The sequence below is a fragment of the Coregonus clupeaformis genome, chromosome 36 (assembly GCF_020615455.1).
Source record: "Coregonus clupeaformis isolate EN_2021a chromosome 36, ASM2061545v1, whole genome shotgun sequence".
NCBI lineage: Eukaryota > Metazoa > Chordata > Actinopteri > Salmoniformes > Salmonidae > Coregonus > Coregonus clupeaformis.
The window spans coordinates 13742195-13768725 of record NC_059227.1 but is presented as its reverse complement, the minus strand read 5'-3'; the positions used below and the strand labels follow the sequence as shown (position 1 = coordinate 13768725).

Here is a 26531-nt window from a genome sequence, read left to right as displayed (position 1 = left end):
AGGTTGTTATAGCAGCAAAGGGGTGACCAACTCCATATTAATGCCCATGATTTTGGAATGAGATGTTCGACGACCAGGTGTCCATATACTTTTGTTCATGTAGTGTATTTGATACCATTCCACTAATTGAACTCCAACCATTACCATGAGCCCGTCCTCTCTAATTAAGGTGCCGCCAACCTCCTGTGAACTACAGTAGTAGTTCTGTCCAACGCTAGAGGGCAAGAGGGATGGAGGTATAAACCAAACTTTATCCATAGAGCAGTCCTCTGTGAAGTAATTTGGCTCCATCATGAGGAGTTTGTCTGAAGTGAAAGTGCAAGTACACGCACACACAATTCTAAATCAACAATCATTATTTATCCAGGAATGCTGGACCCTAAAACTGGAAACACCAACTATGTAATTATTGCATATCGCAGTTAATACAATCGCTGAGTAATTTTTTTGAACTGCTAATTACTGGACTAATGGACAATTTGATGACTGATGACCAACCCATAGAAAATTGATTTTCAAATTATGTTAATTTTTTTCCTTAGGCACAAGATTGAATTGTTTCCATGATCGGAAATACAAGTACATGGAGGTCACCTTTAAGAGAAATATACCCAAATATTAGAAAAAGGTGACCCTTACCTCGAGGTCATACAGAATACTGCAAATACATAAATTGGAATCTATTTACACATATCAAATTAAATAGTGTTTTGCTCTCATATTCTCAATCTCTTCTGTGAAATTTACTCACAGTAAATGCTGTAAACCTTAATGTTCAACTCCTACCTTTGACATAAGTCAAACTGTAAAAATCAAATATTTACAAAAACACAACGTATATATACACATATAAGGCAGCCTAAAAGGGTCAAATGATGCCCCAAAAACACTGTACAATCAAATAGGCAGCTTTCCAAACCTTGACAACAAGCCATTTGTGTATTTATTTCATATTTATCTTCCATTGAGAAATTGAATAGACCATTCTCAATAACAAGATTATAAAGTCTCAACTAAGGTTGAACATATTCAATAATTTTTCACCAATTGATAAAAGCCTGCCTTACAGGGTCCTATATTGCCCCAAAATTATAGTACACTCAAACAGGTAGATTTTCTAAACTTGACAAAAACCCATTTCAATATTTGTTTAATAATTTAGCTTAAATTGGTCTCACTGAAACAAACAAGTAATTCATAGGTTATTACTGTAATTACCATTTTACCATGTACTTGCGAATACCTAGTAATTTAAATAAAAGTCATTACTAGAAAATACCTAGTAATGTCTACAACAGTCAAATAAAATGCTACCAACTTTGGTAAGTCTACCTAAGTCGAGTGAGCTTATTAAATTACTATATAAGTCTGGTCTTAAAGTTTAATTGTGAAATGTAACTGTACTCTACATTACTGCTCAAATATCAGTAACATATTCACACGATAAATACAGATTATGTCAATCGATTTTGTGCGGCATTCCCTCTGTCGGCTCTTGTTATGACTCTCTAGTATGCACAAAACTCGTCTTGGTTGCGCTATTCGTGGTTAAGGTACTTGATTACTCGTGGAGGGAGGGGCAGTTTGTTGATGCACCTCAGTCTGTGGATTCCAACCTGCTGCCGGATCTTCAGCCTACACAGCTGCATCAGTGGACGCGGTGGCGCTGGAAGACAATGGTAACAGATACGGTAATATGTGACGCTCTACATGGAACCCAAAAGGGTTCTACCTGGAACCAAAAATGGTTATTCTAAGGGTTCTCCTACAGCCGAAAAACTCTTAAAGGTTCTAAAAAAAATTCTAAGAGTGTATGTGTAGGTATGTCTGTGTGTGTGTACAGTATGGGTATGTGTGTGTGTGTTTGTTTGCAAGTCCGGGGACACTCACTTGCTTTCTCCTTGATGACTTCCCAGTCCTCGAAGCTATCTAGGTGTTCAGTAAGTCTAGAGCAGAGTTTCACATGGCCAACATAATCCAGGAGTACGTCTATGATGGGTCCTGCCCAGCGGTTTATTGCCTGAGTTGAGATTATCTCACAGAACTAATGATGGAAACACATTAAGCAATGGTAGGCTATGGTATATTGTATTTTTAAGTCCCCACAAGAAAGTGTCCCAAATACCTGTGATAACATGACAGCATGACAGTTACATAGGAGATTACAGTGTAGGTAAACATTGTTACATAGTACTTACAGCTGTTATACCTGACTGTGGTAGAATTAGAACTACTATGTAGTATAATAACTATACCAGCCTATTTAACTCCCATGTACATTTATAATTTAACACTTTTTGTAAAGTGGGAACTCAATATATAGGATTCACCATTATATTTACAGTGTATCTGAATATATTACTCATGCACATACTAAATATTTAACTCTTGTTTTGTTTACCTGAACAGGTTCCCTGGTATTCCTTCGTGTATCGTTATTGTAGCGCAAGTAATCCCTCTCAGAGGTCTCCTTAATGGGTGGATGTGGACCACTGCCGTAAGTGCAACTAAAACAGGAGTGGGCATCACAGCCATTGTCCATCAAATACTTCAGCATGGACAGGTACTTCATACTGAACATGACAGTGGCCGGGAATGAGGTGGGGTGAGTGGGGACGTATGCGTTAACGTTGGCCCCGTGCTCCACCAGCAAAGTGACCAATTCGATACTACCCTGCCTCACAGCCACCAGTAGCGTGTTGAAGGTGTCTAGGTTGGGGTTGGCGCCAGCTTCTAGAAGCATAGTGGTCGCTTCCACGTTGCCGTTGGCGACGGCAAAGTATAGTGTTGTGCTGCGATGATCCTCGTACATCTTGGAGTGGTCCTCCGACAGTATGGCGTCGACATCGTAGCCGGCCTCGATTAGGACCTCCAGGACTTCGTCCCTGTTGCACTCGGCGGCCAGGTGGAGGGGACTGATGCCACTGCGATTCACTCTGGACTTACTGGTGGCTTTGATCAGCAACAACACGATACTGAAATAGAAAACCACATGGGAAATTAATTGGTGCCCAGAGTTGAGGATCAGGGGGTAGGGTTGAAAAATTCCCCCAAAACGTCCACGTTTTTCAGAAATCCCAGTTGGAGTATTCCCAGATGGAGAATTCCCTCCCTGGTTATTATCCTCCTGATTGCGGGAATCCTCCAACCGGAATTTTGCATTGTGTGCTCTACAAACTGAATGATTACTTCAGCATTATCATTGGTTGAGAATCCCTTTCTAACTTCTGTTTCTTCCAGTTGAGGTGCGGACTCCTGGTGGAAGGTGCAAGTGAGAGGGAAGTCGGTGGAGTCGGAAACAGAAACTAGCAGGTAGGGTAGTGTAAAGGATAGAGGGAAGGGGGGAGAGCACAATCCTCACAGGATGACAGAAAGGACACAAGATCAGTTGGAAAACAAAGCAAGCACTATCAAGTAGAAACAATCTTCCTTTATGTGCAATCAGTGAAAGCATTACCATGTTTATCTTGCAATACCACAAGGATGACGCAAGTTAAGTTTAGTCAAGTGCTGTAGGTTGGTTACCTTTCTCAAATTCATTAGAGGCTACTTCACTGAGTCTATAGGTACAATGTGGCCATATTTGAATGCAGCAACAATTTTTTCTCAAAACCATTAAAGACTGATGTAATGAGTCTAAATACAATATCTGGAGTGAATCTGAAGTATGGTTCATGAGGAGAAGATGAATGCAGATGATTTTGAGCATTAGTGTTACATATGCAAATGAGTTGTTAATAGTTTTCTGGTTTTTAAGATATCAATACCAAATTGTGTGGTTAATCTTAGGGACATGCATGATAGCGATGACAAGTTTCAAGTTGATAAGCCACTGTGTTTTACAGGGGTTTAAATTGACACGTAAAATCTGATTTTTTATTTGTCAATAACTCAGCCATCTTTTTACCAATCCCTTAGCTTTTTTCAAACTAAGTTAAGAAATGTACCATGGGCCTACATTCCAAATGGTGTCATTTGGTCCTATTGTTCATGGCAATAAGAATGAAGTGTTTTTAGCATATTGTAGCATATTAATGTAAGTGCATCTACCGGTATAGTGTGGCCATCTTTGAATGCATCAATGTTATGTTCTGAAACTCTTTAGGGAGTATTGTGATGATTCCAAAGACCATATTTGGAGTGATTCTGACTTTTAGTCCACAATAAGATTTGTTAAGATTATTTTAAGCACTAGCGTTACATGGTCAACAATTAAAGATGCACTATGCAGAAATCCCTCCAACATTTCCTGGTTGCTAAAATTCTAACACATGTGAGAAATAAAGCAAGTGTAGTGTAGAGAATCGTTGTAGCATCTAAACCGCTGTGGAATATATTCTCCATAACCAAAAAATAATAATTTCCAGCTGTTTGAAGCTGGTGTACAAAAATTAAACATAATAAGGGGAAGCATAGAAATAGCACAAATAGTACATATCTACCGCTTCATAGACTTGCTTTCAATGAGAATGACAGATCTATAACTCACACATTACTGCTTTAAAGGGATAAAAATTACATATTGGTTTCCTTACTCTGTAAGCAGTCTATGGACAAGCTATGACAGGTTTTAGCATTTGTGGCACAAATCCCATTGAAGTCATGGGACCGATATTATGATTTTTCACGCATCATGTACAAATTATCTAAAAGTATCTCAAATTGATTGTGATGCTTAACAAAGTCACAAAAGTATTTAGTCAGCCACCAATTGTGCAAGTTCTCCCACTTAAAAAGATGAGAGAGGCCTGTAATTTTCATCATAGGTACACGTCAACTATGACAGACAAATTGAGGAAAATATATCCAGAAAATCACATTGTAGGATTTTTTATGAATTTATTTGCAAATTATGGTGGAAAATTAGTATTTGGTCACCTACAAACAAGCAAGATTTCTGGCTCACACAGACCTGTAACTTCTTCTTTAAGAGGCTCCTCTGTCCTCCACTCGTTACCTGTATTAATGGCACCTGTTTGAACTTGTTATCAGTATAAAAGACACCTGTCCACAACCTCAAACAGTCACACTCCAAACTCCACTATGGCCAAGACCAAAGAGCTGTCAAAGGACACCAGAAACAAAATTGTAGACCTGCACCAGGCTGGGAAGACTGAATCTGCAATAGGTAAGCAGCTTGGTTTGAAGAAATCAACTGTGGGAGCAATTATTAGGAAATGGAAGACATACAAGACCACTGATAATCTCCCTCGATCTGGGGCTCCACGCAAGATCTCACCCCGTGGGGACAAAATGATCACAAGAACGGTGAGCAAAAACCCCAAAACCACACGGGGGGACCTAGTGAATGACCTGCAGAGAGCTGGGACCAAAGTAACAAAGCCTACCATCAGTAACACACTACGTCGCCAGGGACTCAAATCCTGCAGTGCCAGACGTGTCCCCATGCTTAAGCCAGTACATGTCCAGGCCCGTCTGAAGTTTGCTAGAGTGCATTTGGATGATCCAGAAGAGGATTGGGAGAATGTCATATGGTCAGATGAAACCAAAATATAACTTTTTGGTAAAAACTCAACTCGTCATGTTTGGAGGACAAAGAATGCTGAGTTGCATCCGAAGAACACCATACCTACTGTGAAGCATGGGGGTGGAAACATCATGCTTTGGGGCTGTTTTTCTGCAAAGGGACCAGGACGACTGATCCGTGTAAAGGAAAGAATGAATGGGGCCATGTATCGTGAGATTTTGAGTGAAAACCTCCTTCCATCAGCAAGGGCATTGAAGATGAAACGTGGCTGGGTCTTTCAGCATGACAATGATCCCAAACACACCGCCCGGGCAACGAAGGAGTGGCTTCGTAGAAGCATTTCAAGGTCCTGGAGTGGCCTAGCCAGTCTCCAGATCTCAACCCCATAGAAAATCTTTGGAGGGAGTTGAAAGTCCGTGTTGCCCAGCAACAGCCCCAAAACATCACTGCTCTAGAGGAGATCTGCATGGAGGAATGGGCCAAAATACCAGCAACAGTGTGTGAAAACCTTGTGAAGACTTACAGAAAACGTTTGACCTGTGTCATTGCCAACAAAGGGTATATAACAAAGTATTGAGAAACTTTTGTTATTGACCAAATACTTATTTTCCACCATAATTTGCAAATAAATTCATACAAAATCAGACAATGTGATTTTCTGGATTTTTTTTTCTCATTTTGTCTGTCATAGTTGACGTGTACCTATGATGAAAATTACAGGCCTCTCTCATCTTTTTAAGTGGGAGAACATGCACAATTGGTGGCTGACTAAATACTTTTTTCCCCCACTGTATAGATGATATGGGTGAGCTATATCTCAGACAGGCCAATAAAAAGAAAAGATTATGATAGGCAGGATGAGATATGGCTTTTTCTTTGCAACTCTTCCTAGAATGTCAGCATCCCGGAGTAGCCTCTTCACTGTTGATGTTGAGACTGGTGTTTTGCAGGTACTATTTAATGAAGCTGCCAGTTGAGGACCTGTGAGGTGTCTGTTTCTCAAACTAGACACTAATGTATTTGTCCTCTTGCTCAGTTGTGCACCAGGGCCTCCCACTCCTCTTTCTATTCTGGTTAGAGCCAATTTGCGCTGTTCTGTGAAGGGAGTAGCACACAGCGTTGTACGAGATCTTCAGTTTCTTGGCCATTTCTCGCATGGAATAGCCTTCATTTCTCAAAACAAGAATAGACTGATGAGTTTCAGAAGAAAGTTTTTTGTTTCTGGCCATTTTGATTCTGTAATCGAATCCACAATTGATGATGCTCCAGATAATCAACTAGTCTCAAGAAGGCCAGTTTTATTGCTTCTTTAAATCAGCACAACAGGTATCAGCTGTGCTAACATAATTGCAAAAGGGGTTTCTAATGACAAACACAACGTGCCATTGGAACACAGGACTGATGGTTGCTGATAATGGGCCTCTGTACGCCTATGTAGATATTCCATTAAAAAAATCAGCCGTTTCCAGCTACAATAGCCATATACAACATTAACAATGTCTGCACTGTATTTTTGATCAATGTGATTTTATTTTAATGGACAAATAAATTGATTTTCTTTCGAAAACAAGGACATTTCTAACTTTTGAACGGTAGTGTAAGCCATATAAGCAATTTGCTCACCTTGTTCAAGCCCATGATTACATAGATGGCCATGACATGAGCGGTTCCCACGAATGGAGTCAACAAATCATCAGTATCACCACAAGAGCAGCTGTAACATTATCAGCCCTTAAGACTATTTATTATATTACAGTTGAAGTCTGAAGTTTACATACAATTAGGTTGGAGTCATTAAAACTTGTTTTTCAACCACTCCACAAATTTCTTGTTAACAAACTATAGTTTTGGCAAGTCGGTTAGGACATCTACTTTATGTTTGACACAAGTCATTTTTCCAACAATTGTTTACAGACAGATTATTTCACTTATAATTCACTGTATCACAATTCCAGTGGGTCAGAAGTTTACATACACTAAATTGACTGTGCCTTTAAACAGCTTGGAAAATTCCAGAAAATGATGTCATGGCTTTAGAAGCTTCTGATAGGCTAATTGACATCATTTGAGTCAATTGGAGGTGTACCTGTGGATGTATTTCAAGGCCTACCTTCAATCTCAGTGCCTCTTTGCTTGACATAATGGGAAAATCAAAAGAAATCAGCCAAGACGCCAGAAAAAAATTGTAGACCTCCACAAGTCTGGTTCATCCTTGGGAGCAATTTCCAAATGCCTGAAGGTACCACGTTCATCTGTACAAACAATAGTACGCAAGTATAAACACCATGGGACCACACAGCCGTCATACCGCTCAGGAAGGAGATGCGTTCTGTCTCCTAGAGATGAACGTACTTTGGTGCAAAAAGTGAAAATCAATCCCAGAACAATAGCAAAGGACCCTGTGAAGATGCTGGAGGAAATAGGTACAAAAGTATCTATATCCACAGTAAAACGAGTCCTAATATAAACTGAAAGGCCGCTCAGCAAGGAAGAAGCCACTGCTCCAAAACCGCCATAAAAAAAGCCAGACTACGGTTTGCAACTGCACATAGGGACAAAGATCATACTTTTTGGAGAAATGTCCTCTGGTCTGATGAAACAAAAATAGAACAGTTTGGCCATAATGACCATCGTTATGTTTGGAGGAAAAAGGTGGTTTCTTGGAAGCCGAAGAACACCATCCCAACCATGAAGCACGGGGGTGGCAATATCATGCTGTGGGGGTGCTTTCCCAGTCATGTGAAATCCATAGATTAAGGCCTAATGAATTTATTTAAATTGACTGATTTCCTCATATGAACTGTAACTCAGTAAAATCTTTGAAATTGTTGCATGTTGCATTTATATTTTTGTTCAGTATATATTCATATTTATAGATTCATTCACTTCTGCCCAATGTATTTGACAAAGGTTTTGCATTTTCATGCATTTTTGCACTTGAAGTCTATTCAAAAGAAAGAATGGACACCAGCAGTGAAATCACAGCGTTGGACCGAGGTTAGCTGAACGTATCCTCCAGAACTTGAATTGCATCATCAGTAACCATTCAGAATGGTTATCTGTGGCAAGATCATAGAATGATTAATTATATTTCTATGGGCAAGATCGCATCTTGCATAGCAAAAAACTCGAGTTGTTTGCACTTTTAAAACATTATATTTTGCTAAATATTTGGAATGTAACATCTTTCCATTTTGCTGGTTTGGAAGTTATAGTCCATGTGTCAGTGGAAAAATGTGTCCACTTTAGTGAGGCAAAGGTTTGATGGTAAATTGTTCCCCACAAGCCCCTGATCAAATTGATATCTGATACCCTCTCCAAAAATGTTGCTTTCTATGTTTTCCACACCTTTATATATCTTGTTGTAGGGAGTCTATGCAATATAATGTTCACAGGCTGACAAAGGAATGTTGAGACCAGTTGGAATGTTCACATGCTCATTGAAAATGACTATCAAACAACAATGGAACATTCAATTGGGTGGATCTCATCTGAAAAACCATGGGATTTGGTACATTTTCCAGATGAATAAACTAGACTGACTCATTCAAACAACAATGTTACAAATAGCAGAACTATATATTTGTTTTAGGGAAATTGGTCATACTGGGAAATAATACAAGTCCAAGATATTCAAATCTGGTAGTGTATTGGTTTTATAGTTGCCACCTGTAATAGTCTGTTGCATAGAAATACTCAACATGCTGAGATGAAAGGTGTGCTCAGTCATTTGTTGAGTTGTCCCAGCAAGTTAACACAAAGATTTAGGTAAACAACTCATTATCTCTAAAAGGAACATTGGTGATTATTATAGTTTCTGTGCCTGACCATCATGATCTGAAAAGTATGCTCTCTAACCTTACAAGTTATTTTATGAAATATGTTACCTAATCATTTTGTAGCCATTAGTTCAGTGGCTGGTTGACATGTTTTATAGAAATAATGCAATTAGTGATTCGAAAAAAATCCAGCCTTTTAGCAATTAGACCATTGCTGATGCCCTCGACAACCCTCAGCAGCCACTAACCAATACATTTTTCAGTAGGCCCTATATTACAATATACTATTTTTTCATAAATAGTGTAACTAGACACTATCTATGAAGGCTGTAAACCTAAGGCTTTAATATTTCACCAGCTATGTAAGTTGATTCCCATCAGGCAGTTTGTTAGAATGTTATGTTGGAATGCAGTGATTATGACAGGATTCAAGACATAGATTTTATATTTAACAATATGGCATAATATTGTATATCATAATCACTACAAACCAGTGAAAGATCCCTTTAGGAATATTATAGACACATTTTTAATTGTTTGAAAATAAAATACAGAAATTAGGGATTCAAATACTGACCAAAAACAGTTATATGATTTATACATTGTGTTTCTGGCACATTTTTTGAAAAATGTTGCTAATATTTTACAAAGATTATATATTTTGCAAACCTTTAAATATCATTAGGCATATTCTACCTATTTTTGAAAGAGTTGTGTCAATGTCAGACCAATCCAATTAAAACCAATGGAGCCGGTTGGTGGCCATATTGGAAAATGTGTACAATAGCTAGGTATCACTGTAAAGATTGGTGCACTCATTATGATCTTATTACACTAATTTTTTTATTCAGTTAGGACCATGCAAAATCAATGCAGTTCCTCCCCATTGAAATTAATGGTGGCCATCTTGAAAATAGGCTGCTGGGTCTGATTGCAGACAAAATCTTGTTCTGTGTGAGATTTAGTGTAGTTATCATCTGGGTACCATGTGATAATAGACCATATCCCAATACTGTCCATTTTGGCTCAATATACCCCAAAATGCATACATGTATGACCTTTGACCCCCATGAAAGATTGCATGTTGAGGTAGCCATTCATGGCCCAAAACATTTTTGGGACCAGGTGGTGAATCGATTTATCAGCTTTGGAGCTGTTTTCCGACATCCAATTCACCTTGTGTGAGCAGGTTTCCTCTGATACTGTAAACGGACAGCTTGCTATAATGCTAAAAGCTTAGATAATTGTGTTGTTTAACCACACACATTGAACACATGGGGATGAACATCATGGATAGCATTCCACTCAATGGATTGAGTGTGAATGATTACATTTACTGACAATGACAACACATTAAAAAGCAAACACAAAATAAACCTGCATAAACAAAGCAATGGTTACAGAAAACATAAAAATATTAATATACAACAATATTACAGAGGACCAAAAAACATTCCAGAGATAACGTTTTAATAACTGTCAAATACGTCTTCTACTGAGCAAAGCTTGGGTTAAAGTCACATGTTAAAGGAGCGCTTATCTACCACAACTTCATTGGCAACTCCAGTCAGACATAGGCACTTACTTAACTGACTTGTCATAATTGTAGATGTCATAGGTCAGCAGGGTTTTTCTGGAAACAATACAACAATGTATGATAATAATATACATAATAATAATAATAATAATAATAATATGTAGGCCAGGGGTAAGCAACATAATTATAATCATTTGGCTATCTCTGGTGTAGGCTATTTGTAAAAGTATACATACCCATTGACTTATTCCTTTGTTGAACCCTGAATTCAAAAGGGATCAAATTGTTTTTTTTTACCTCTCACCCAGCTACACCCAATACCCAATAATGACAAAGTGAAAAGATGTTTTTAGAAATGTATTGAAAATAAAATACATAAATATCTAATTTGCATAACTATTCACACGCGTTGCTATGACACTCCAAATTGAGCTCAGGGGCATCCAATTTCCTTTGATCATGCTTGAGATTTCACTACAACTTGATAGGAGTCCATCTGTGGCCAATTCAATTGTTTGGACATGATTTAGAAAGAAACACACATGTCTATATAAGGTCCCACAGTTGACAGTGCATGCCAGAGCACAAACTATACCAAGTCCAAGGAACTGTCTGTAGATCTCCGAGATAGAATTGTCACGAGGCATGTATCTGGGGAAGGGTTTAAACAATTTCTAGAGTGTTGAAAGTTTCCAAGAGCACAGTGGTCTCCAACATTGAGATATTGAAAATATATGGAACTACCCAGACTCTGCCTAGAGCTGGCCGTCCGACCAAACTGAGCAACCGGGCAAGAAGGACCTTGGTCAGGGAGGTGACGAGAACCTAATGACCACTCTGACAGAACTACAGAGTTCCTTGGCTGAGATGGGAGAACCTGCTAGAAGGACAACGGTCTCTACAGCACTTCCCCAATCTGGACTTTATGGGAGAGTGGCCAGATGGAAGCCACTTCTGAGAAAAAGGCACATGACAGCAAGCCTGGAATTTGCAAAAAGGCACGTGAAAGATAGAGCATAAGGCAAAAATTGAACTCTTTGGCCTGAATGCAAAGCGTTATGTCTTGGGAAAACCAGGCACAGCTAATCACCCATCTAAAACCATCCCTACCGTGAAGCATGGTGGTGTCAGCATCATGCTATGGGGAAGCTTTTCAGTGGCAGGGACTGGGAGACTGAGGATAGAGGGAACAATGAATGGAGCCAAATACAGGAAAATCCTTGATGAGAACCTGTTTCAGAGTGCAAATGACCATCGACTGGGTCGAAGATTTACGTTCCAACAGGACAAGACCCCAAGCATACTGCCAAAGCAACGCTGGAATGGCTTCAGAACAAGAATGTGAAAGTCCTTGAGTGTCCCAACCAAAGCCCAGACTTGAATCCCATTGAAAAAAAAGTATTGACTCAGAGGTGTGAATAATTATGTAAATTATATATTTTTGTATTTCATTTTCAATACATTTGCAAAAAAATCGAAAAACATGTTTTCACTTTTTCATTATGGGGTATTGCGTGTAGATGGGTGAGATATACAGTGGGGAAAAAAAGTATTTAGTCAGCCACCAATTGTGCATGTTCTCCCACTTAAAAAGATGAGAGAGGCCTGTAAATTTCATCATAGGTACACGTCAACTATGACAGACAAAATGAGAAAAAAAAATCCAGAAAATCACATTGTAGGATTTTTAATGAATTTATTTGCAAATTATGGTGGAAAATAAGTATTTGGTCAATAACAAAAGTTTCTCAATACTTTGTTATATACCCTTTGTTGGCAATGACACAGGTCAAATGTTTTCTGTAAGTCTTCACAAGGTTTTCACACACTGTTGCTGGTATTTTGGCCCATTCCTCCATGCAGATCTCCTCTAGAGCAGTGATGTTTTGGGGCTGTCGCTGGGCAACACAGACTTTCAACTCCCTCCAAAGATTTTCTATGGGGTTGAGATCTGGAGACTGGCTAGGCCACTCCAGGACCTTGAAATGCTTCTTACGAAGCCACTCCTTCGTTGCCCGGGCGGTGTGTTTGGGATCATTGTCATGCTGAAAGACCCAGCCACGTTTCATCTTCAATGCCCTTGCTGATGGAAGGAGGTTTTCACTCAAAATCTCACGATACATGGCCCCATTCATTCTTTCCTTTACACGGATCAGTCGTCCTGGTCCCTTTGCAGAAAAACAGCCCCAAAGCATGATGTTTCCACCCCCCATGCTTCACAGTAAGTATGGTGTTCTTTGGATGCAACTCAGCATTCTTTGTCCTCCAAACACGACGAGTTGAGTTTTTACCAAAAGTTCTATTTTGGTTTCATCTGACCATATGACATTCTCCCAATCCTCTTCTGGATCATCCAAATGCACTCTTAGCAAACTTCAGACGGGCCTGGACATGTACTGGCTTAAGCAGGGGGACACGTCTGGCACTGCAGGATTTGAATCCCTGGCGGCGTAGTGTGTTACTGATGGTAGGCTTTGTTACTTTGGTCCCAGCTCTCTGCAGGCCATTCACTAGGTCCCCCCGTGTGGTTCTGGGATTTTTGCTCACCGTTCTTGTGATCATTTTGACCCCAGGGGGTGAGATCTTGTGTGGAGCCCCAGATCAAGGGAGATTATCAGTGGTCTTGTATGTCTTCCATTTCCTAATAATTGCTCCCACAGTTGATTTCTTCAAACCAAGCTGCTTACCTATTGCAGATTCAGTCTTCCCAGCCTGGTGCAGGTCTACAATTTTGTTTCTGGTGTCCTTTGACAGCTATTTGGTCTTGGCCATAGTGGAGTTTGGAGTGTGACTGTTTGAGGTTGTGGACAGGTGTCTTTTATACTGATAACAAGTTCAAACAGGTGCCATTAATACAGGTAACGAGTGGAGGACAGAGGAGCCTCTTAAAGAAGAAGTTACAGGTCTGTGAGAGCCAGAAATCTTGCTTGTTTGTAGGTGACCAAATACTTATTTTCCACCATAATTTGCAAATAAATTCATTAAAAATCCTACAATGTGATTTTCAGGATTTTTTTTCTCAATTTGTCTGTCATAGTTGACGTGTACCTATGATGAAAATTACAGGCCTCTCTCATCTTTTTAAGTGGGAGAACATGCACAATTGGTGGCTGACTAAATACTTTTTTTCCCCACTGTATATATATATATATATATATATATATATATATATATTTATATAATCAATTTTTAATTCATGCTTTAACACACAAAATGTGGAATAAGTCAAGGGGTATGAATACTTTCTGAAGGCACTATGCATCTCATATAATGAGACATACAGCATTTAAAAATCATCTATAAGTAACTTCATTGAGCTGATTTGGACTTGAAGTGCGAAAAATGCTAATAATCAGTAGCATTGCCTTGCCTTGGATTTGTGCCACAAATGCAAAAAAAGTTAGCATTTTGAAACAGTGGCCAGGTAAACAAAGCATGGATTGCTGTCATACCTTGTCACACAGACTGCTCACGCGGTAAAGAAACCAATATGTAATTTTGTAATTTGGGCGAACTATCCCTTTAAGGGTACTGTGCGGTGATGTCTTCCCATATTTTAAGGTAATTTAAGCTAATTGCGCCTACCCATCAGTTCCTCGTTGGGCAGCGATATGTAGTGGCAGAAGTCCTTTCTTGCCCGCTTTGTTGGCATCAGCATTCTGAGAAAGAAGAAGCTTCACAATGTCCTCATGGCCATTCTTAGCTGCCTCATACAGAGCTGTGGCCCCATCGCTTGCCTCGCTGTTGATATCAGCACCTACAACATATATTCAGTGTAACATACAGTAACAAACGTCAACCAAAGATCCATGGTTAGAGCTCCATAACAGCTCTATGTGGTCTGTGGACTGTCTCAATTAAGTGTAATCCATTTGGCCTACAGAATTCACCTGCTTTTCCAGATAAAATCGTACCGTGTTTAATGAGAAATTTAAGTGTTTCCACGCATCCACTCTGGGCTGCAGTAAACAGGGGTGTGATACCGTACATGTTGGTTGGGCTGAGCTTAGCCCCAGCCTGGACCAACATCTCACAGATCTCCACGCTGTTGCGGCTCACAGCCTCCTGGAAAGCCGTCCAGCCCTGGATGCAGTGTTTATTCACCACAGCACCGTGATTCAGAAGAATGGCCACAATCTCAGCATTCTCCCTTTCACAAGCTGTGGAATACGGTCAAAGATTGACAGACGGGATAAATGGAAGATTTCCCAACCTTTGTTAGTCATGGTAGACAGTGTTTCCTAAACAAGGGTTTGGGGTTATTCCCAGGGTACTCAAGACAGCTTGCAGGTACTGGGAGAGTGAATCTGTAATGGCAGATTTTGGGTGTAGTTGTATGTCTCCCAATCACCTCTCCTTTCTCGGGAAGTGTGCACTTGTTCACTAGTAAACCCCACAAATGTAAAAAGATTAGATCGGTGTAGGCATGGTCTGGAGGGATTTTCCACCACCATGTTTCTTATACCAGTAATTTTCTTTCAGATTTGCAGCCCAGCAAGCCCAACGGCAAGTTTTTCAGCCAAGGTTTTCTCACGGTGTTGCTGCTCAACAAGTTATTTTACTATCAGTCAAGTAGTCTATGACTTACTACGCTTAGAATAAAAGAATAATAACAATGACGTTGGCAGATATACAGTGAGGGAAAAAAGTATTTGATCCCCTGCTGATTTTGTACGTTTGCCCACTGACAAAGACATGATCAGTCTATAATTTTAATGGTAGGTTTATCTGAACAGTGAGAGACAGAATAACAACACAGAAATCCAGAAAAACGCATGTCAAAAATGTTATATATTGATTTGCATTTTAATGAGGGAAATAAGTATTTGACCCCTCTGCAAAACATGACTTAGTACTTGGTGGCAAAACCCTTGTTGGCAATCACAGAGGTCAGACGTTTCTTGTAGTTGGCCACCAGGTTTGCACAAATCTCAGGAGGGATTTTGTCCCACTCCTCTTTGCAGATCTTCTCCAAGTCATTAAGGTTTCGAGGCTGATGTTTGGCAACTCGAACCTTCAGCTCCCTCCACAGATTTTCTATGGGATTAAGGTCTGGAGACTGGCTAGGCCACTCCAGGACCTTAATGTGCTTCTTCTTGAGCCACTCCTTTGTTGCCTTGGCCATGTGTTTTGGGTCATTGTCATGCTGGAATACCCATCCACGACCCATTTTCAATGCCCTGGCTGAGGGAAGGAGGTTCTCACCCAAGATTTGAAGGTACATGGCCCCGTCCATCGTCCCTTTGATGCGGTGAAGTTGTCCTGTCCCCTTAGCAGAAAAACACCCCCAAAGCATAATGTTTCCACCTCCATGTTTGACAGTGGGGATGGTGTTCTTGGGGTCATAGGCAGCATTCCTCCTCCTCCAAACACAGCGAATTTAGTTGATGCCAAAGAGCTCCATTTTGGTCTCATCTGACCACAACACTTTCACCCAGTTCTCCTCTGAATCATTCAGATGTTCATTGGCAAACTTCAGATGGCCCTGTATATGTGCTTTCTTGAGCAGGGGGACCTTGCGGGCGCTGCAGGATTTCAGTCCTTCACGGCGTAGTGTGTTACCAATTGTTTTCTTGGTGACTATGGTCCCAGCTGCCTTGAGATCATTGACAAGATCCTCCCGTGTAGTTCTGGGCTGATTACTCACCGTTCTCATGATCAATGCAACTCCACAAGGTGAGATCTTGCATGGAGCCCCAGGCCGAGGGAGTTTCTTCCATTTGCCAATAATCGCACCAACTCTTGTCATCTTCTCACCAAGCTGCTTGGCGATGGTCTTGTTGCCCATTCCAACCTTGTGTAGGTCTACAATCTTGTCCCTGACATCCTTGGAGAGCTCTTTGGTCTTGGCCATGGTGGAGAGTTTGGAATCTGATTGATTAAATACTTCTGTGGACAGGTGTCTTTTATACAGGTAACAAACTGAGATTAGGAGCACTCCCTTTAAGAGTGTGCTCCTAATCTCAGCTCGTTACCTGTATAAAAGACACCTGGGAACCAGAAATCTTTCCGATTGAGAGGGGGTCAAATACTTATTTCCCTCATTAACATGTAAATCAATATAACATAACATGCGTTTTTCTGGATTTTTGTTGTTATTATTCTGTCTCTCACTGTTCAAATAAACCTACCATTAAAATTATAGACTGATAATTTCTTTGTCAGTGGGCAAACGTACAAAATCAGCAGGGGATCAAATACTTTTTTCCCTCACTGTAGGTCTTAGTAGGTCTTTAAGGCAAATTTGTTACCTTTGTAGAGGGGGGTCTCTCTCTCCTTGGTGGCGAGTTCTGTGTCTGCCCCTTTCTCCAGAAGTGCCTCTACACAGGCCACCTTTTCCCTGCCCACCGCCAAGATGAGAGCAGTCTGGCCTTTCAGGTCGCACTTGTTAATCATACCAGGTTGAGCTTGAAAAGTGGAAAGAAGAACACGGGAGACAAACATGAGACTAGGTTTTTACTTTATTTTATACTGTATTTTAAACTCAGCTATTTAGTTTACTTGATAAAACTGTAAAATACATGGTAATTAAATGTTAACCCTAAAAGCGCCCACAGGGGTAAAATTAGAATAACTTGAAATTGAATAACTGAAATTGAACTTTGCCAACCAACTAGTTACAGACAAAAAAATATAATTTCTCATGATTTCTGTGTTAATATGGAGGAATTAAAAAGTATATTTATTTTGTATACTGATGAGGGGCGGCAGGTAGCGTAGCGGTTAGAGCGTTGGGCCAGTAACCGAAAGGTTGCTAGTTTGGTATTATTAATGGTGCACAGCTAAGCTGAAAATGTGGGCTCAATAGTAAATTTGTTGTAAAAGCACAACATTTGGCACAGTTGTAGATCTCCGTACCCTGAAAATATATAGGTATTTACTTGTGTTACAACAGGTTAATAAATGACAAGTGTTAATGCTTGACAGACAGTGTTTCTTTGCAATTAATACCAATTTGGGGTCAAAACGACCCCTTTTGGTGCTTTTAAGCAAAAAAATATGTTGCCGCTTTTAGGGCTAAAATGGGTGTACTATTTGGTATGGACTTCTATTGTGTTAAACTGTTCAATTATTTGACGTGAGCCCAGAAGAATGTCCATTGTTAAATAGCAGGTAAGTACCAGCTGAAATGAGACTGTAAAATAAAGTGATACTAGTCTCACCAAAAAGGACAACAACAATGATCCAATGACTACATCACTGTGTACATCTATGGAGTTTTGAATTGCACTTACCCCCAAGAAGAACCCTGACACACTGGTCTTGGCCATAATATGCAGCCTCGTGCAGCGGAATCCATCCATACTTGTCAGGCCGCAGTATGTTATTCCCGGTGTCTTTAACCATAGCTCGTACCGTAGTCACATCACCATTCAGGATGGCTTTCACGATAGTGTCCTCCTCCCTAATAGGCAAACATAACCACTATCATACACTTACCCTTTTTCTCTTAGTCCACATACAATGCCTTCAGAAAGTATTCATACCCCTTGACCTCATATTCATTATCTCCAGCACCATACTAGTGTCTATATACAGTATGTGAAAATAGTGTTGTAGTTAAAATAATGAGATAAAAATAGTGCAGTTCTTTATTAATTATCATCATCAACATCATCGTTATTATTTTGAACCCACCTCCATCCACCACATATGGGGGACTAAACTATATATACACTGTGTGTATATACAGTTGAAGTCGGAAGTTTACATCTTAGCCAAATACATTTCAACTCAGTTTTTCACAATTTCTGACATTTAATGCCCTGTTTCAGGTCAGTTAGGAGCATCACTTTATTTTAAGAATGTGAAATGTCAGAATAATAGTAGAGAGAATGATTTATTTCAGCTTTTATTTATTTCATCACATTCCCAGTGGGTCAGAAGTTTACATACACTCAATTAGTATTTGGTAGCATTGCCTTTAAATTGTTTAACTTGGGTCAAACGTGTCGGGTAGCCTTCCACAAGCTTCCCACAATAAGTTGGGTGAATTTTGGCCCATTCCTCCTGACAGAGCTGGTGTAAATGAATCAGGTTGTAGGCCTCCTTGCTTGCACATGCTTTTTCAGTTCTGCACACACATTTTCTATAAGGGCTTTGTGATGGCCACTCCAGTACCTTGACTTTGTTGTCCTTAAGCCATTTTGCCACAACTTTGGAAGCATGCTTGGGGTCATTGTCCATTTGGAAGACCCATTTGCGACCAAGCTTTAACTTCCTGACTGATGTCTTGAGATGTTACTTCAATATATCCACATAATTTTCCTTCCTCATGACTCCATCTATTTTGTGAAGTGCACCAGTCCCTCCTGCAGCAAAGCACCCCCACAGCATGATGCTGCCACCCCCATGCTTCACGGTTGGGATGGTGTTCTTCGGCTTGCAAGCGTCACCCTTTTTCCTCCAAACATAACGATGGTCATTATGGCCAAACAATTATATTTTTGTTTCATCAGACCAGAGGACATTTCTCCAAAAAGTATGATCTTTGTCCCTATATGCAGTTGCACGTTTCTGAGGTCTTGGCTGATTTATTTTGATTTTCCCATGGATGTCAAGCAAAGAGGCACTGAGTTTGAAGGTAGGACTTGAAATGCATCCACAGGTACACCTCCAATTGACTCAAATTATGTCAAATTACCCCCCCCCCCCACCCACCACGCTTCTCCTTCACACAAATTCAGACAGCTGATGTTCTAAAAGAGCTGCACAATCTGGACCCCTACAAATCAGCTGGGCTAGACAATCTGGACCCTTTCTTTCTAAAACTAGCCGCCAAAATTGTTTCTCAAATGACTGCCTCGCCTGGTTCACCAACTACTTCTCAGATAGAGTTCAATGTGTCAAATCGGAGGGCCTGTTGTCTGGACCTATGGCAGTCTCTATGGGGGTGCCACAGGCTTCAATTCTTGGGCCGACTCTTTTCTCTGTGTATTTCAATGATGTCGCTCTTGCTGCTGGTGACTCTCAGATCCACCTCTACGCAGACGACACCATTTTGTATACATCTGGCCCTTCATTGGACACTGTGTTAAAAAACCTCCAAACGAGCTTCAATGCCATACAACACTCCTTCAGTAGCCTCCAACTGGTCTTAAACACTAGTAAAACTAAATGCATGCTCTTCAATCAAACACTGCTGGCACCCGCCCACCGACTAGAATCACTACTCGACGGGTCTGACCTAGAGTATGTGGACAACTACAAATACCTAGGTGTCTGGTTAGACTGTAAACTCTCCGTCCAGACTCACATTAAGAATCTCCAATCCAAAGTTAAATCCAGAATCGGCTTCCTATTTCACAACAAAGCCTCCTTCACTCATGCTGCCAAACATGCCCTCGTAAAACGGACTATCCTACCGATCCTTGACTTCGGTGATGTCATTTACAAAATAGCCTCCAACACTCTACTCAGCAAATTGGATGTAGTCTATCACAGTGCCATCCGTTTTGTCTCCAAAGCCCCATACACTACCCACCACTGTGACCTGTACGCTCTTGTTGGCTGGTCCTCATTACATGTTCGTCGTCAAACCCACTGGCTCCAGGCCATCTATAAATCACTGCTAGGCAAATCCCCGCCTTATCTTAGCTCATTGGTCACCATAGCAACACCCACCCGTAGTATGCGCTCCAGCAGGTATATCTCACTGGTCATCCCCAAAGCCAACACCTCCTTTGGCCGCCATTCCTTCCAGTTCTCTGCTGCCAATGACTGGAACGAATTGCAAAAATCTTTGAAGCTGGAGACTCTTATCTCCCTCACTAACTTTAAGCATCAGTTGTCAGAGCACCTTACCGATCACTGCACCTGTACACAGCCCATCTGAAATTAGCCCGCCCAACTACCTCATCCCTATATTGTTATTTATTTTGCTCATTTGCACCCCAGTATCTCTATTTGCACATCATCTCTTGCACATCTATCATTCCAGTGTTAATACTAATTGTAATTATTTTGCACTATAGCCTATTTATTGCCTTACCTCCATAACTTGCTACATTTGCACACACTGTATATATATTTTCTGTTGTATTTTTTGACTTTGTTTCGTTTTACCCCATATGTAACTCTGTGTTGTTTTTATCACACTGCTTTGCTTTATCTTGGCCAGGTTGCAGTTGTAAATGAGAACTTGTTCTCAACTGGCTTACCTGGTTAAATAAAGGTTAAATAAAAATAAATAAATTGACAAAGCGAAAACAGGTTTTTAGAAATGTTTGCAAATCTATTTTTAAAAAATGTAACAGAAATACCTTATTTACATAAGTATTCAGACCCCTTGCTATGAGACTCGAAATTGAGCTCAGTTGCATCTTGTTTCCATTGATCATCCTTGAGATGTTTCTACAACTTGATTAGAGTCCACCTGTGGTAAATTCAATTGATTGGACATGATTTGGAAAGGCACACCTGTCTATATGTGACTCGTTTCAGGAAACTAGGCATATGTCGCGCATCACTACTTCACAGGATAGCCATTTGAACGTAAACTTTTTTAATTTTTATCAAAATTTGTTTTTTTGCGTAAACCAAACCATGAGGTCGAAGGAATTGTCCTTACAACTCTGAGAAAGGATTGTGTCGAGGCACAGATCTGGGAAAGGGTCCCAAAAAATGTCTGCAGCATTGAAGGTCCCCAAGAACACAGTGGCCTCCATCATTCCTAAATGGAAGAAGTTTGGAACCACCAAGACTCTTCCTAGAGCTGGCTGCCTGGCCAAACTGAGCAATCAGGGGAGAAGGGCCTTGGTCAGGGAGGTAAACAAGAACCCGATGGACACTGACAGAGCTCTAGAGTTCCTCTGTGGAGAATGGAGAACCTTCCAGAAGGACAAACATATCTGCAGCACTCCACCAATCAGGCCTTTATGGTAGAGTGGCCAGACGGAAGCCACACCTCAGTAAAAGGCACGACAGCCCGCTTGGAGTTTGCCAAAAGGCACCTAAAGGACTCAGACCACGAGAAACAAGATTCTCTGGTTGTAACGATCCCGGCTGTCTGAGTCGGGTCCTGGTCGTAATCTCCAGTTTCCCGAGGGTTCGGGAACGCTCCGGGGAGCGCTCTGGTTTCCGCACCTGCTTCCCATTAGCAATCTGCACACCTGGGCCTAATCAGCACCTTTCTTAGGCTCTGGCCCAACATCCAGTTCCTGCCGGATCGTTAGCCATGAACAGTAGGTGTATCTGCGTATCAGTTAGAGTATCTAGCGTGAGTTTTTGTTGTTTTGTACTTTGTTGAGTTTTGTGTCCTTACCTCCGTTTTTGTTTCACCTGCAGTCACACGTCCGGAACCTTCACCCCACCTCTGCCTGATGGTCGGCGGCTGCCGAGCCATCACTGGACCTTGCACTGCACCCCCAACTACTCATCCACGCCGCCCGCTCTGTCCCTGGAATATTCTGCACCTTTTGTTTGTATCCGAATAAACCCTCACTTTCGTTCAACTCTCCTTGTCCTGGTCTGCTTTTGGGTTCTGGCTGAGGGAACTGTGACAGAACGATCCGGCCAATTATGAACCCAGCGGACCTGGACTCCGTTCGCCATGCCATTACCCAGCAGGAGAAGATGTTGGGCCATCATAGCACGGTACTACAGGAGATCGCGTTGTCAGTTCGGAACCTTTCTACCGGCCTGATGGAGGTCCAGAACCAACGCCAGTGTCCGGTGGAGGATCCACTACCGGTTTCACCCATCTCGCCTGCCGCTTCTGAAGTTGTGTCCCTCCGTGAGCCCAAGGTTCCGACGCCGGATAAATATGAGGGGGAGCTGGGAGGATGCCGTTCCTTCCTTATGCAGTGTGGATTAGTGTTCGATCTACAGCCCTACTCTTATGCCACAGACAAGGCTAGGATAGCCTTTGTGATTGAGTTGCTGCGTGGTCGAGCGCTAGAGTGGGCTTCAGCCGTTTGGGAACGACAGGATCCCTGCATGGCTTCATACCAGGGGTTCACGGCCGAGATGAGGAAGCTCTTCGACCATTCCGTCCGAGGGAGGGACGCAGCTAGGCGCCTGTTTTCTCTTCACCAAGGAACTCGCAGCGTGGCCGACTTCGTGATCGAGTTCAAGACGTTGGCTGTGGAGAGTGGGTGGAACGAGGAGTCTTTGCAAGCGGCCTTTTACCAGGGTCTGTCGGAGCAGCTCAAGGATGAGTTGATCTCCTATCCGGAGCCTAGTGACCTGGACAGCTTGGTAGCCTTGTCTATTCGGGTGGATAATCGAGTCCGTGAGCGAAGGAGGGAGAAGCAATGGGGTCCATCCAATCGATCAGCTTCTCAGTTCCCAGTCGGGTCGGGTGGTGGTCCAGAACACGTCGATCATTCTCCTCCACAAAGGATTAGTGGAGAGGTCCTCTCTCCCGATTCTGAACCCATGCAAGTGGGGGCGGCACGGGTTAACCAAGGAGGAGCGTCAACATAGACGTAGGACCAACTGCTGCCTCTACTGTGGTCGCTCGGGACATTACATCTCCACTTGCTCCCGGCGGTCGTCAAACTGCCCGGCTCGCTAAAGTTGGGAGGACTTTTAGCGAGCCAGTTTCAACCTCTCAGTACCTCTGTCAGACCCCGCTTCCCGGCTACCCTTGTGAACGGAATCAGAGCTTAGCGCTTAACGCTCTTATCGATTCAGGTGCCGATGGAAGCTTTCTTGATGCCGAGTTGGTGGAACAGCTGGGGCTTTCCAAGGAGCAATTGCCGGAAGCCATTGAAGCGACCACTCTGAACGGCAGTAGTCTGGCACGTATCACGATGAGGACTGAACCGGTTAAGATGCGGTTGTCAGGGAATCATTCTGAGATGATTTCATTTTTTCATTCTGCCGTCTTCCCATGTTCCTCTGGTCCTTGGATACCCCTGGCTGAAGGAACACAATCCCACGTTCGATTGGGTGACGGGCAAGGTAACGAGTTGGAGCCTGGATTGTCATGCTAACTGTCTCAAGACTGCCTGCCCTCATTCGGTTACCAGTCAGGTGATTGAGGCTAAACCTCCAGATTTGTCCCTGGTTCCCGAGACATATCACGATTTGGGGGAAGTTTTCAGTAAGCAGAAGGCTCTGTCACTCCCCCCCCACCGACCATATGATTGTGCCATCAACCTGGTTCCTGGAGCTGTCTACCCCAAGGGAAGGTTATACAGTATCTCCCGACCTGAACGTGAGGCGTTGGAGACCTACATCAAGGAGTCCCTAGCTGCTGGTCTCGTTCGTCCCTCGTCATCACCCCTGGGGGGCAGGATTCTTCTTTGTGGGTAAGAAGGATGGCTCTCTTCGACCATGTATTGATTATCGGGGGTTGAATGACATCACGGTCAAGAACAAGTATCCCCTGCCCTTGATGAGTTCTGCCTTCGACTCTTTACAGGGAGCTACGGTGTTCACCAAGTTAGACCTACGCAATGCGTATCACCTGGTCCGGATCAGAGAGGGGGACGAGTGGTTGACGGGTTTCAATACACCGATGGGGCACTTCGAGTATCAGGTGATGCCGTTTGGACTGACCAATGCTCCAGCGGTATTCCAGAGTATGGTGAACGACGTCCTGAGAGATATGATCGGTCTCTTCGTGTTTGTTTACCTGGATGACATTCTGATCTTCTCGAAGGAACCTTCCGACCACGTCCAGCATGTCCGGCAGGTTCTGCAGCGATTATTGGAGAATCGCCTGTTCGTGAAGGCCGAGAAGTGCGAGTTTCACGCCCACACGACATCCTTTCTCGGGTACATCATCTCCAGGGGTGAGATTAGGATGGACCAGGAGAAGGTTAGAGCGGTTCTGGAATGGGCCCAGCCCGGTACGAGATTGCAGCTCCAGAGATTTTTGGGGTTTGCGAATTTCTACCGCAGATTCATTCGGGATTACAGCCGTGTGGCCGCTCCATTAACTGCCTTGACTTCCAGCATCAGGACCTTCAAGTGGAATCCGGAGGCGGATCGAGCGTTTCTGGATTTGAAGAGGCGATTCACCAACGCACCGATTCTCTCTCAACCGGACACGGCCCGTCAGTTCGTCGTTGAAGTGGGCCGCGTCTGATGTGGGAGTTGGCGCCATCCTGTCGCAGCGATGCTCCACGGACAGTAAACTCCATCCCTGCGCCTACTACTCTCGTCGCCTTTCGCCTGCGGAGAGGAATTACGATGTGGGTAACCGGGAGCTTCTCGCGGTGAAACTTGCCTTGGAGGAGTGGCGCCACTGGTTGGAGGGGGGGCGGAGCAACCGTTTATTGTCTGGACTGACCACAAGAATCTTGCTTACGTGCAATCGGGCTAAACGTCTCAACTCCCCGTCAGGCCAGGTGGGCGTTGTTTTTCGGACGATTCAAGTTTGTCCTGACGTTCCGACCTGGATCTAAGAACGGCAAGGCGGACGCCTTGTCCCGGATGTTCTCCAAGACGGAGGAGAGTGGGTCCAAGACCGAGACAATTCTCCCCCGGAACTGCGTCGTGGGAGCAGTTATGTGGAGGATTGAGGAGGAGGTGCTGGCGGCCCTTCGGACTCAGCCCGGTCCCGGTAACGGTCCACCCGGTCGGTTGTTTGTGCCTGAGTCGGTTCGTCCTGCTGTTCTCAAATGGTCCCACGCCAGTAAGATGGCTTGTCACCCTGGCGTGGCTCGGACAATAGCGTTTCTTCGCAGACGCGTTTTGGTGGCCTGCCATGGCCGAGGATACTCGGGGTTTTGTTGCTGCCTGTCCAGTGTGTGCGCAGAATAAGAGTACCAATCGGCCCAGCTCTGGACTACTTCACCCCCTTCCTATTCCCCGGCGTCCATGGTCGCATCTGGCCCTGGACTTCGTCACGGGGTTGCCCGCTTCTGAGGGGAACACGGTCGTTCTGACTATCGTGGACAGGTTCAGCAAGTTCGCCCACTTTGTGCCTATTGCCAAGCTTCCCTCTGCCTCGGAGACGTCCGAGATCCTGGTCAGGGGAGGTTTTCAGGGTCCACGGTTTGCCCAGTGATATCGTTTCCGACCGTGGTCCTCAGTTTACCTCTGCTGTCTGGAAGTCCTTCTGTTTGGCCATTGGAGCTACAGTCAGTCTCACATCTGGTTTTCACCCCCAATCCAATGGTCAGGCGGAGAGAGCCAACCAGAAGATGGAATCCACGCTACGCTGTCTGGTCTCTTCCAACCCCACCTCCTGGGCCTCTCAGTTGCCTTGGGTTGAGTATGCCCACAATACTCTCCCTACATCTGCCACTGGGATGTCTCCCTTCCAGTGCCTGTATGGCTACCAACCTCCCCCTGTTCCCTTCTCAGGAGAAGGAGCTCTCTGTGCCTTCTGTTCAGGCCCATATTCGATCGTTGCCACCGGATCTGGCATCGGGCCAGAAAGGCACTCCTTAGAGGTTCGGACCGGTATCAGCTCCAGGCGAATCGTCGCCGGACCCCCGCTCCCACCTATACCATCGGAGATAGGGTTTGGTTGGCCACACGGGATCTTCCGTTACGGACTGAGTCTAGGAAGTTGTTACCGAAGTTTATTGGTCCGTTTGTGGTGGAGAAGGTGATCAATCCAGTGGCAGTGCGACTCAAACTACCGAGGACGCTCAGAGTCCATCCCACCTTTCATGTCTCCTGCCTCAAGCCTGTCTTCCTCAGTCCTCTGTTGCCTCCTCCGCCTCCTCCTCCTCCTCCTCGGATGATCGGAGGTGGTCCTGCCTACACGGTGCGTCGCATTATGGATTCCAGACGGCGGGGCCGGGGTTTCCAGTATCTCGTGGAC

General features: G+C 43.1%; 1 protein-coding gene across 4 annotated transcripts in view; it reads right to left on the bottom strand.

The window, feature by feature from the left end:
• Positions 1-508: 508 nt before the first annotated feature.
• Positions 509-26531, bottom strand: part of LOC121560549 (ankyrin repeat and SOCS box protein 2) — a 37740-nt gene continuing 11717 nt past the window's right edge. For 2 of the 4 annotated variants that reach the window (XM_041873488.2, XM_041873491.2), the window contains 8 exons: positions 18040-18209; positions 17056-17211; positions 14719-14964; positions 14390-14561; positions 10853-10900; positions 2402-2975; positions 1891-2044; positions 509-1666 (listed from right to left, as the gene is read on the bottom strand). In XM_041873488.2, the coding sequence (XP_041729422.1) occupies positions 1539-1666; positions 1891-2044; positions 2402-2975; positions 10853-10900; positions 14390-14561; positions 14719-14964; positions 17056-17211; positions 18040-18209 (1648 nt within the window). In that variant the 3' untranslated portion in view covers positions 509-1538. The other 2 variants (XM_041873489.2, XM_041873490.2) reach the window with 2 other exon arrangements.